The sequence below is a fragment of the Ascidia mentula genome, chromosome 5 (assembly GCF_947561715.1).
Source record: "Ascidia mentula chromosome 5, kaAscMent1.1, whole genome shotgun sequence".
Taxonomy (NCBI): Eukaryota; Metazoa; Chordata; class Ascidiacea; order Phlebobranchia; family Ascidiidae; genus Ascidia; species Ascidia mentula.
The window spans coordinates 21450010-21462946 of NC_138570.1; the positions used below are offsets into that span (position 1 = coordinate 21450010).

A 12937-nucleotide genomic window follows, 5' to 3' on the forward strand; every position below is an offset into this window, starting at 1 on the left:
AAATAATAAGCAAACAAAACGTAACTAACATTTACAATTGTTCGCAATCCATCTGATTGACCAAATATTATGTTTACGTCATTAGTATTTCTTAACCAGAATACAGGCAAGTGGTTGGAAAGTTTTATGCAGACAATTTCCCAACGTTAATTTTACACGGCATTGCAGTTTTATATTTTTGTCAATTTATTTGGCAAATACTTTTTGCCGCCACGATTTGTTATTCACACTCCACTGTTGCGGATTAAGGTACTCAGAGCATGGGTATTCACCAAAAGGTATTTTTTGTTTCCAAAGATTTTGCGGAAATCCAACTACTGAAAATAAACATGAAGTGTATCGTATACCTCTGAGCCACGAGTTTTTATTTTTTACGTATGTTAAGCGCATGAAGCTGGTTCAAATAAAATTTGTTAATCACAATCGGTCTCTTCCACTATCTGACATGAGCGCTTTTTAGGTTATCGTGTAAGGATCAGATCAACCGATAAAAACAAGATATTGGGGTCTAACGTTGTATTATGTTTTGTAGTTGAAAAAGTGGTCAATATATAATTCGAACACAGATAAAACACCAAACAGTGCTCTTGAATCTCGCTGTATCCAGAATTGTGTCAACACATTGAAAAGGTTGCAATTGAGTCACTATATTGCACAGCAATAGAAAAAGACGAATTATTTAATTAAAAAGAATGGCATATCACATGACATGTCACATCGCTTTTCTTTTCCAAGGCAGCATTGGGATGAGGTATAAGTTATGCCTTATAACATTTCAGTCGAAGAAATAAAATATTTTTGTCACTGGTGATATATCATACAAAGGTCAAGAAAAACAGGCTTTATTTTCTTTTTCTAAAAACCAAGATTGAACAGAAAAGTTATGGCGAGACAAAGATGTGGACACTGGTGACAACGTGCCTTCATCATTTTTCTTGAGTTTCTTCACATACGAACATACTTTGCAGAAACCTTGCCTTTCTTTTAACCCTGACATTTCCGAAATGTCCAGAGTCATCCACTGGAGATACTTTTTGTATTCCTTATCGTTTCTGTTCAAATATTCCAAATATTTTACAAGATCTTCAGGAGTTTGGAAGTCCTGAGCGTAGATGAAGGAGTTAGGAGGAGCCACAGCATCGTAGTCAGCCTTGGGAGCGCCGAGCACAACGGGCACAGTCATGGCTGCAAGGGAGTTTTTCCAAAATTTCTCAGTGATGTAATCCTTGCACCCCCAGCTGTTCTCAAACGCCAAGTAAAATTTAAACTTGGTGTTGTTGAACTCCCGTCGAACTTTGCTGCCGCTGCATTTTCCACCGAATGTGAGATTGAAGCCGGTTTTCATCATTCTTGTCGCGTATCTCATTCGATCAATCGCACCTCGGTTCATGTTGCAGTTTGAAACCACCCACAAAGCGAGGTGCGTTTTCTCCTTGATGAGTGCGTCCAATTCTTCGTCACTCATTGGTTGTTCATCAAGGTTTACTTTTTGGTAGACACGTGATGCACTGCCGTATGACAACGTGATGTCCGAATCCCTCCTGGAAGGACACGTGACACAAACCAAACAAATATAAAAGTGTTTCTAGCGAGCTAGCTTGTTAAAATTGAAACACAATAAGCTGTGGAATGCGAACTGTTAAAAAGAAAGTTCTTAGGCTAGAAAGGTTGTCCCAGTAAAACTCTTACCTGTACGTTACGGAAATATTAAATATTCCATCCATCTGTTCGGATTCAAAATATTTTTGATTGTGCAGAGTCAGTGAACTTTCCATACTCCACCAAGCGTACAAATGGTTTTCCTCTCTAAAATAAAACTTTTCTGTTTACCGCACGTCATACAACCGGACACAACAGGGAATCCAGCAAGTTTAAGAAATCTATCGATGGCATGTATCCGCGATAATTACTATCATTATTGCACTTAAATTAGGAAAGTAAACTGTTTTACTCAATGTGAAATGTGTATGTAGGTTTTACAAAGTTTAAAATAACTATCCTAGTAGACAGTAGGTTGTTGGTTTGTCTTTAGAAAAGTATATTTCCTTATTGTCGGCAACCATCCAGGGTTTCTACTTGCTTACATCTACATTGCGGAAGTTCACGTTACAAAACATTTTTTCAATGTATTTATGACATGAAACCTTAAGCATGCAACAGCGCCTTAATTGTATCACCTTTTCTGTGGTAGATCAGTGGAATTATAGTCGGCAAAGTGCATTGCGACCACTTTAACACCATCTCCATCCAACTGTAACGACAAACGTAAAGCTGCCAAAAAACAATGTGCTTCGTCGGTATTATACCAATACGTGGTTTAAACTTCACTGTGTTTCTGTTCCTGTGTTTTCTGTAAAAAATCCTACGCGAAACACTGACAGGTCGAATCATTCAGAGCAAAAGAAACCAATTGGCAGTGTTTCACATAAAAATTTGAAATAAGTTCACTAGGTAAGAATAATCGAGACTTTAAGTCAGTGTTTCCCAACCGGTGGTACGCGACCACTAGTGGCACGCGACGGCATTCCAGGTGGTACGCGAGACCATTCCCGTAATTTGCGGATCTAGTTCGTCTTTAAAATATCGTAAGTGATCTCAAAATGTTTGTTACTTCATACTCTAGGTTACTTTGTAACACTCAACTAAGTGGTATGTAACCACTAAAAGGTTGGGAATCACTGCTTTAGGTGAATTAATCCAATTACGGCAAGTTTACCGGAGGTCAAGCTGGGTTTAAACTCATTTGCCAAATTAATATCCATGTTATAGGCACAAAATTGTTAATGTACTTTGGATCGATTCTGTGTGACGATGCAATCATCGCAGGTTTCCAAGATTCGATCCTCTCGTGTCTTTGCAAATGGTGGGTACCACATCACAATATATATCTAAATAGATAAAAAAGAGATTGGTTGTAATCATGAAGCAGCACATAGCGGTAGGAGGTAAAACTCACCGGGTCACTTTCATTGCTCGAATATTTTAAAATTTCGTTTCTTTTCTGCAAATGTAGAAAATGTTAAATTTGGAATTTTGTTTCAAAAGTAACCAGGCCTAATTCTTCAAAATCTAAATTAAAATTGGAAAAAGTTTTAGGCAATGAATAAACAGAATTGACCAATCAAGTTTTTTGTTTAAAAATTGTGCTACTGTTCACCAGGGATGAATATTGCAACCTCTTTTTTTAATTTGAATCAAACTCTGCCCCTTTTTTGCACACTTGCATCACCATTCTTTGTTCTTTTTTTTTGTAAGGAAGAAAACAATTTGCATTAAAAGTTGTTCACAGCAAATCACACTCATTATATGAGTGGAAGACAAAGCAAGCTAACGGTCAGCAGACAGTTAACAAAGACAAGACGGTTACTGAAGACGACAGAAGAGGAGAATCACACAGGAAAACCTAATGTCTCGAAGCTACCAAACACTCTCAAACTAACTAATAAAATCACTTGACAACGTAACTGTTGCTTGGAAATCAAACATGTCTTGAAATTAATATGACGCCAAAACGGTTGGGAAACAATATTACACAAAGGACACAAAAGACACGAATCACATGTTATGTACAACCGTTGCTATCGTTATACCTTGAAATGAAACACACTTGACAAGAGTAATTTTACTTTTTCACGAATTGAATTTCAATCTTATTCTAGATATATTCTTCTTGTGACTTAGAAAAGATAACTTGACTGTTATGCCCAACCCTAGACACGCCCCCAATAGACACGTCAGTGGACAGGGCATTTAGTAAGCACACAACGTGCGTATGCGTTTGCCCAGAGGCTATAACACTGACAAATGCTGAATGAAGCCTTGACACGAAGGTCCAGACACATTTTAACAGCATAGTAAAACTGTTTGCGATTATTTCATCACCAGTAAAATAACCCTAAAAAACTTTACAAATCATAAATTTCATTTTCTCGTCGCCGGTTTTCTCGAAACTTCGTGTGAAATTCATTGCATTAAAAAACTCAGTCAATAATGTCATGGCTTTCTTATACAGAATTGCTAATGTGTGTTGCTAGCAACAAATATATCAATGATATCAATTATGAGCATGGTTGTAATCTTGAAAATAAAACATTGCGACAGAACACAGAATGATTCTTGTTCCAAAATGGAAATAAACTAAAGTCTCTACTGGAATGCAAAATAAATTATAATTTGGGAATGAAAAACAAACCAAATGTGTCAATGACTTCACCACTTCAATCAGAAATTAACACAAAAATATGAAGGAAAGATGAAGTTAAACTCCTTGGAATTGACTCACCTTGAAACTGCTTGAAGTATTTGAGTTCTTCCCCTCTAGCTTCCTAACCATGATAGGGTAACGCACGGTGATAGAATAGTAAGCCAACGTGAACAGCATGAAAATTAACAGAAAACTCCACAGCTTGAAGGTTGCTGTGCACGTCATTCCGCCGCTGCAATACTGACTCAAACACGTGATTAAAAGAAACCAGAAACTTTATTCGGCCGCAGGGCACAAGTTGCAAGCGACGGCTTTGGTATCAACAAAGTTCATTATATGAATATTGGATACTAAGATTTATGAAGATTGGTCGAATTCTGTCTTCACACCTAATTACCACTATCGTAAGAGGCGGAAGTTTTGTGCAATTCTGTGAGTAATGTTACTTGTTGCTTGCTGCATTCCTCAATACTTCAAGACATTACTTATTTATTGGTTGACTCTAGTGATTGCTTGTGTGCAGTACTCTTTTGCGTAACTTTTGTTCAATGCAGTTTAATGCATGCAGTAAATGCGTGATTTAATTAACAAACTTATGATGGAAAATCACCTGTAGATTTATCTGTGCCGTGGTAAAAACTTAAAATCCATTGGTTTCATCAGCCTGCTGCTATGAAGAACATTAATTGAAGGTTTGGAATCATCTTTAATAATAAAGGTTGCCAGATACGGTTTTATGACAACCCCAAATCCATTATTTACCACCGATAAACTTCCTGGCTGTGAGGATAAATTAAGTCAACTCACAAATGAATGTGAGAAATGAGGAGGTTTGGACACCGACGTAACATGTTGCAACTCCAGTATGTTGAAATGACGTGAGTAGGAAGTGATACGACAGTCAGTATGGCGTGATTACCTCAATAAGTGTGACGGTGTATCTCCACACATAATAGTCTGTTTTATACGAATTGTCGCAAAATATCTGTTACGACACAGTTTATGACAAGACAAGTGCATGTGGGTTTACTGATGCAGGGAAGAATGATGAGAAATGCAACCATAGTGCATCGGTAAAGTTTGGCTTCCGTACCAAACCATTCGGGTTCTGGTAAAATGAAAATCCTTGCATTGTAGTCAACGAATCGCGTCATGAATAATAAAAAAAGCATCTTTGCCGATGTATTTTGATTGTGATCCTGTGACCACCAGCCTCCATAATATGACGTCAAGCAAAGTGTTTTTGGAACGCCTGCACATGTTGCAACTAAACCCACGTTATCCCACGCATTAACTGTCTATATATGAAGGCTCAGATACCATGAAGCCAGTATTTGAAAATTGGGTTTTGAAAAATATTTGCAGTGAAAGGAAGACTTGGAAATGGAAAACTATTCTCAACATGCCGATGTGATGAAACCATTCGGGTGAGCATTTCGTGTATCAAACATATATGATGTATTGTGCGATGGACAGGAACGATTCGTCTTAAGCAAGCAACGCTGAATACGTTTAGTTTGTGCTGGGGAGGCGCTACTTCGTTGTTGCGATATGAAATTTGATGTGATTGGTCTTTGAAGTAATTCCAAGAACTAATCATTGTCATTCCTAAATAATAACGCAGCCAAATCCAATGCATGTTTTTAACGTCAGAAAACTTGTTTTTGTTCTAACAGACATGCACGTGCTGAACCAATCCCCATGAAGGGACCTTGTAAGTGTTATATTATTACTTAGATACTTTGTAGACCAATTATAAACACTAATGTTTTCGCTTTAGTTTACATGGTTGGAGAAAAGGATGGAAATGAGGTAAGAAACCTTACTTGATAAATTGCCGTTGTTCAGGATGATACAAAAACTAATGATGTCATGAAAAAAATAACTAATGATGTCATGATGTGTGTAAAGGACAATTATTCAAAACAAAAGCTTCATCATAAAATCCACATTGCCATATTGATATACTTTGCAGCTAAATATGAGGAGAGTGACGGTTGAAAACGGTGAAATCACCAGCGTTGTGGCAGAAACTTCGCTTTCTGTAAGTTGTAAACTGCATTTGCCCACAATTTTTTGTTACTTAAATTCTACCTTAAGCTATAAAAAACATTTAATATTCTCTTTTAATATGGCCGTGTTATTATGGAAAAGTCAAAATATACGCTTCATCTATGATGAATTCGGCAAACATTACTCGCAGTTTATATCAGTGAAAATATTCACAGGGAAATGAGAAAAAGGTTGGAGTATTCGAATCAGACAGACAAGACTTAACACCTGGAAGGGTAAAAGTTTATAACTTTGCGAATCTGTACATATACATTATTAAATGTTTGCCAGATTGCTTCACGAATGAAGGTAGTTGAAGAATATTATTGAAATTAAACGCTTTACGTTATTTAGATTGCTTGGCTGCTGAAATTTCTGGACTACGAAGTTGGCATTTACACATTCAGTGAATCTTCTGTCACTCCATATCTAAAAGGAGCCATCATATGTTTATCTGTGGCCGATGATTTAACCATGTTGGCAGGTCCATCTAACGACTGGCTGAAAAAACGAGATTCTGTAATTGTTGTGTTTGTCAACCCAAGACCGGGATCAAACAAACTTTGCACGATTCCTGAAATTCGTCAAACTGCCGGTGAGACATTTTGCTGACATGCGTCATGGAAATAATGAAAGTCCCGATAGCTTTATGTGTAACAAAGGTTTATCAACGAATTTTTTGAACAATTGCTGTACAAAATCCTAAGTCCCAAGTTTGACACGGCTTCTATTTGAATTAGTGGTGCAGATATTGATTACAAGATGAAATAAAATGCATCAAGGAAAAACCTTGGCAAAAAACGATCTATAGGATACCTTGGAAATATTTAGAATATTTTATATTGTTTACATGTTACGTCATAATATGTGATCTTATGAAACATGATACTGTTTAGTGAAGCCATACTTACAGATATATAGTCTTAATTGCTTCGAAAACATTACGTTGTCGCGTTGTCCGCATAGCATAGAACACGTAGTATTGTTACTGCAGCAACCACAATAAGTCACCAATTCACCGAACTCGAAAGAGAAGAAATCCTGACCGGAAATAGTATCCAGGATATCCTGGGTTCAAATCCCAGTGAGGTCAAAAATAAATAGAATATAATTTGTGACACACAGAGTCACATGGATTTCTTGGTCCGTTCTTCGACATGACGACTGAAGGATGCAGAAACTCATCTTTTCGCGAGGTTTTCTTCCAGATGGAGTTGGTCCTTCGCAGGATCATCAACCAACTCACTATTCCTGCCATTGAAAAATAAATCTTGCATCAGTTTATCAGTGCTTATAATTGTATTCAACATGGAAAAATAAGCAAGCTTAATCCTCTTCCCATATCTTACTTTAACGATTTACATTTGGACTTTATGTGTATGGCAATGATTGGGAAATATTATGCACTTTTCTTTACTAGCGTGTACTCTTATTTATGCATGCATTTTTATATTTAATATGTGTATATCTAAATACAAACAATGCGGACACTATACTTAATTCAAATATGTAAACAAATGCTGTAATTTGATCTGATTTAAATAATTGTATCAACTAATTATATAGAAACCCATCTGTCTCAAATCACCAAACTGCACTATGGTGTATTGGGTATTTGAGGTTCCCACCTTCCTTCACTACTGGCCCCATCTTAGGATTTATATTGAAGAAAATTTCTAGATCTGCAAATGCTCGTTTCGAACTCTTTTCAATGAGAATAATTGAACGCAACAACATCAACCTGTAATGCATTGGTGCCAACCGGAAGGTTTAACGAGTACACATACATTAATAAAACAAATTCATGCATCTTTGGATGAGGTTTAGTGTAATTTTGTGGATTGCAATAAAGCTACTGGGTGTACTGTTGGTAAAACCCAAGTATTGCAAGAAATGAATCGCAGAAGTGCTGTTAATGCACCGGTGATTATACTTTTGTTCCCGCTTGTTTTCCAAGGAAGTGTTTGTTTGGAAAAAGTTTGTATCTTTTCAATATTAGCAATGCGCCATAATTGTGTTACAACAACAACAATTGCTTTTTACTAAAGCTGCAACAATCAAACTTTTAACGCCATTTAAACAGTTCAAATCTACGTTGGTTTTTGCACTTCACACAACCACCTGAGGGCGTCAAAGATTTATATGTGATTTCAATTGAGTGACGCGCTTTGCGTGCAAACGAAATTCCCATTTAAGGACCTGACTAGGATATCCTGGGTTCGAAACCCGGTGTGTCAAAAAATAAATAAATAAATAAAATATACCGAAACGTTTTTGTAAAAACCCATTTGATAAAAATTCCAATTAAAAAAACACTACAATTTGCGCATGTAAATGTACCAGGTACAAACAAATGCAGCGACGAAAACTGTGAGGACATTTTGGACATTCCGCACGAACCAATAGCAATTTTGTTGTATATACTTGCACACTTGTCTAAAGAATGAAATTCTACAAGAATCTATTTGACCAGCAAGAATCTATTTGACCAACGAATTCAGGGCCAGCACCCTAGTAAGGGAACAAGCGAACCATATTTGCTTTATGACGTCACAGTCATGTATCGCAAACAAGAACTTTGTCCTGACAAACAATTGGTATACACAACGATAAGGAAATTTCAGCACTAACTGGCACCTGCAACATATATTGAAAGATGCAAGCCTTAAATGCTGTTGACAAATTATTAGTATTGTAAGTTAGTAGTTTTTAGGTGTGAGTATGATTTTGATAATAAAAATACAGCTAATTAAAACAAAAGAATCTCACGAATAAACTATTGTAGAACATAATTTTGAACATGAGTAACAACATAGAATTGTTGTCGAAAGAACTGAGAGATTTGTGTGATAAGGAAGGCAAGGAGAAAGACCCAGTAGAATGTGCACAAATATTCTACAAACTGGCTCAAGAATACAGCAAGCTTCATGTGAACCTCGACTGTAAATATGACCAAAAGATGACATTCATCAGAAGTGCAATATTATTCAATGCTGCGCTTGTAAGAAATCCAGAAAATAAAGATGAAATAAAGGAAGGACTTAGAAAAGTCTGTGGACAACTTCTTAAAGTTGCAAATGCTGCAAAATCAGAAAGTGACTTGGTACAAAAGGCACAAGAAGTTTACAGTAAAATAGAAGGTTTGAGAAACAAAGTCAAGTTTTCTCTGCAACAATTGACACCAGAAAACCTAACTAGGCAGCAACATGTGGATATTATAGAAAACATGCGGAATAGAATCAATGCAGACTACAAATTACTTATGTCTGACATAATGGATTATTGTCTTTCTGTCATGGGCACTCCACCATGTGAGTATGCCCTGATGGGAATGGGTTCTTTGGCAAGAAATGAAATAACCCCATACTCTGATTTTGAACACGCCTATCTATTGGAAGATAATGTTGACAAAAGAGAGGATTTTAAAGATATTCTAGAATACTTTCGATGGGTTTCAGTTATTTTTCACATGATCATCATTAACTTGGGTGAAACCATTGTTCCCTGTGCAACAATTCCACACATTAATGATTGGAAAGTTAAAGAAAACAATTGGTTTTTCGACAAACACACACCAAGAGGTGTCTCATTCGATGGCATGGTTCCTTATGCATCAAAATTTCCACTTGGAAGAAATGAAACAGAAGATAAACCGTGGAGAACTGAGTTAATTCAACCAGTGTCGGGAATGCTTGAATATCTAAAGAGTGATGTAGCAATCAAAAATGGATACCACTTAGCTGAAGTTCTCGAAAACTCTTGCTTTGTGTCTGGAAAGAAAGCAATTTATGTTGAATATAAGCAAGGGTCTAAAAACATCTTATTAAAAGAAGATGAAACTAAACAAATAAAAGAGAGTTTGAAAAAAGATTTGAAGAACTTTAATCCATTAACTACCTTGCCCATGTTTCATGAGAAATGGATTAAGAATCATGATGGGTTTCCATTCGTGTTCTCCTTTCCACGGAGTCAGGAATTCGACGTCAAACGTTTTATTTATCGGAGTACAAGTCTGTTTGTTGCTGCCCTTGGAAAGATTAATGATGTTTCAGAAACAACGTCTTTCAACATAGTTCGAAAGTTGTGTGAGAAGAAAAAAATTACGAAACCCTTGGCGGAAAATATTCTTTTTTCATTATCTCTGGCGTGTATAGCACGGTTGCGGGTTTACACAGAGAAAAATGGTCAGTTTGATATATTTGTAGGATCTCTGACAGAAATGCTGGGTGAAGATCATGTTGTAACTTACTTTGAAACAGCTCTGCAGTTGCAATCACAATTGAAAATATCTTTTGTCATTGACGACGATCAACCTGTTTACAATGAGAATTTAAACCGGTTGGTGGTATTATATTGGTTGGGAATGAAAGAGATAGCAATAGAAGAAAGTCAAAGTTTGATGCAAAGAACAACGGACACACATGAAAAAATGTTCAGTATCAATACCATATTTCGCTGTTGTGCTGATCTTGAGAAATTTTTCGAAGCCATGAAGATTTTTGAATTGGCAAGAAACAAATTTGAAAATTGCAGCATCGACTTGGAAGGTAAGAAATTCCTTTAAAAATGAAACATGTGCTTTAACTAAACTGATTTAAAAAAGGACTTTGATAAAATCTCAAACATTGTTCCATTTTTTCAATGATTTATATTCTAAAATTGAAATAATGAAATCTTATTTTCAGTTGCTGCGATGGTTTATGGCAAAGTAGCTTCAGAATGCCCACCTGAGGACTCAAAAGTTTATCTAGAAAAAGAGGAGCAAATCCGCAAAGAAATATTGGCTAATATGAAATTGAACGTAACCGAAAAGAAAGGAACGGTTAAAAAGAACAAACAAATGTTTGACCTTGCAAAATGTCTTGAAAAACTTGGAAAGTATGAAGAAGCATTAAAACTTTGTGAAGAGGTCATGAGAACGTATCAAAACCCACCGAAACCAGATGAAGTAAAACCTTTCCTTCTATGCAAAATATACATTGCTCAGTGTTTGCATGGACTAAATCACACAATTCAACCTATTTCCTATTTTAAAGCTGTATTAGAACACGACTCTCTCCACAAAAGCCCTGAATCACCAGAGGATGAGCAAGCAGACACAGAAAATAAGGATTACATAGGACTGTGTCACAAGGGTTTGGGACTGTCTTATTGGAAAGATAAAAAGTATGCAGCAAGTTTTGAGCATTTTGGGAAGGCAGGTGATGTTTGGGCTGAAACATTCAATTGGCAACGGCTGAATGAATTGGAAGAGTCCCTCAAGTTAGTTCGGAATTCTCTCATCCAGAAGAAATGCCATGCTGAAGCTGAATCCTGTATCGAAGTTTTAAAGCAAGTAATTGCTCATTACAAGGCATTTCGTTTTATTTCTGAACCAGAAATACTACAGAAGGAGTTGGAACTCACCCAATCTTTGATGGAAATTACATCACTTGATGAACAACAACAGACTGAACTCAAGATGGCTGATATTCTCTTCGAAAGTAAACAATATCAAGATGCTGCAAAACATTACCAACAAGTAGAAAACACGATGATAAAAGGCCTATTTTCATTTGATAAGAAACGGCTTGCAAAATGCTAAATAGGTCGAGCAAAATGTGCACTTCAGGAACAAGAAGAAACCTTGGCAGTTACTCATTTCAATAATGCAATATCATATTTGGAAGCTTTAAAAGAAGATAGTCAGGCAGATGAAAGTGATCTCTACGACTTGGCATTTTGTCACAGAGAACTTGGCATACTTTATGGAAAAAAGCAGGATTATAGTTTATGCTTTCAACATTATGATGCATCGGTGAAGATCTCATTGCAAGTAATTGCCTTGTCAGCAACCATTGCTGAAGAAGTCATCGATGACACTGATAAAATTTTACAGCAAATTCCTCATCAACTGGATTCAATTGGATCAAAACTAAAAAAACAAGAGATTTTTTGTGAAGCTGAACGATGTCGTCAACTGGAGTTGGAAGTTCACTATCGAATATGGAATGCTAAATACAAAGAAGAAAACCAACTAATGTGGTGGGCACACATTAAATTAGAAATTCCTTCAAAGGAAAAGTTGATTTGTGCAACAACTTCATTCGTTGTAAAGCATGAAAATATGTTTCAATTTGCTGAAAGTCTTAGGAATTACAGATATTATCAACAAGCTTTACAATTTTACTATGAGTGTGAGGATATGATGAAAAGTGGAATTGTACCCTTGAATAAACATAGGCTTGCCAATTGTGAAGTTGGTAAAACTATTTGTTTAAATAACCTTGAACCCCATTCAGTTTTACCAGCTGGAGAAAAAACAAAAAATAAAATTGCAAATATTGATGCTGAGGTTAAGGCATACTACCACTTTAACCTTGGCAAATTTTTCTTTGAAAGATGTGAATATGCTGTTTGCTTTGAACATTTTACCACAGCTTGTACAACCTGGATAGAAGTTAATTGTAGTGAGAACTTGAATAAACTACTCTCTACACTTAATGAAAATGGAAGGATTCTTATCAGAAGAAAAATGCATGCTGAGGCTGCACAATGTTTTGAAGTAGCTTTGCCAATATTTCACTGCAGAAACAAGATTGCTTGTTTGAAAGAAGCAGAACTTCGTTCTGTTTCGGTCTTAGCTGAATTGCCAATTACTTTGGCTTGTTGGTTCTACAAGCAAAATAACATGAAAAATTT

At 36.2% G+C, this 12937-nt stretch overlaps 2 protein-coding genes across 2 annotated transcripts; one reads left to right on the plus strand and one right to left on the minus strand.

The window, feature by feature from the left end:
* Positions 1-749: 749 nt before the first annotated feature.
* Positions 750-4429, minus strand: LOC145903219 (3-galactosyl-N-acetylglucosaminide 4-alpha-L-fucosyltransferase FUT3-like). Its single transcript, XM_082991283.1, has 6 exons — positions 4283-4429; positions 2957-3001; positions 2790-2888; positions 2178-2251; positions 1690-1806; positions 750-1541 (listed from the first exon to the last, which is right to left on the minus strand). Exons 1-6 carry the CDS (start codon positions 4427-4429, stop codon positions 827-829), a joined length of 1197 nt encoding a protein of 398 aa, XP_082847409.1. The 3' UTR covers positions 750-826.
* Positions 4430-5519: 1090 nt separating this feature from the next.
* On the plus strand, positions 5520-7992 carry LOC145903508 (uncharacterized). The gene is made up of 7 exons (XM_082991592.1): positions 5520-5631; positions 5881-5918; positions 5985-6016; positions 6180-6248; positions 6433-6492; positions 6611-6851; positions 7382-7992. The coding sequence occupies exons 1-7, from the start codon at positions 5588-5590 to the stop codon at positions 7522-7524; spliced, it is 627 nt and encodes a 208-aa protein (XP_082847718.1). The 5' UTR covers positions 5520-5587; the 3' UTR covers positions 7525-7992.
* The last annotated feature ends 4945 nt before the right edge of the window (positions 7993-12937 follow it).

Bases quoted from the DNA above. Each gene is read 5' to 3' on its own strand.
- LOC145903219 (XM_082991283.1), bottom strand. From the start codon at position 4,429: ATGACGTGCACAGCAACCTTCAAGCTGTGGAGTTTTCTGTTAATTTTC. The intron at 2,252-2,789 runs GTACATTAACAA...TTGTCGTTACAG, and splicing joins TCACACAGAATCGATCCAAA to TTGGATGGAGATGGTGTTAA. The intron at 1,542-1,689 runs GTAAGAGTTTTA...GTGTCCTTCCAG, and splicing joins AATATTTCCGTAACGTACAG to GAGGGATTCGGACATCACGT.
- LOC145903508 (XM_082991592.1), top strand. From the start codon at position 5,588: ATGGAAAACTATTCTCAACATGCCGATGTGATGAAACCATTCGG. The intron at 6,017-6,179 runs GTAAGAAACCTT...TATACTTTGCAG, and splicing joins GAGAAAAGGATGGAAATGAG to CTAAATATGAGGAGAGTGAC. The intron at 6,493-6,610 runs GTAAAAGTTTAT...TACGTTATTTAG, and splicing joins AAGACTTAACACCTGGAAGG to ATTGCTTGGCTGCTGAAATT.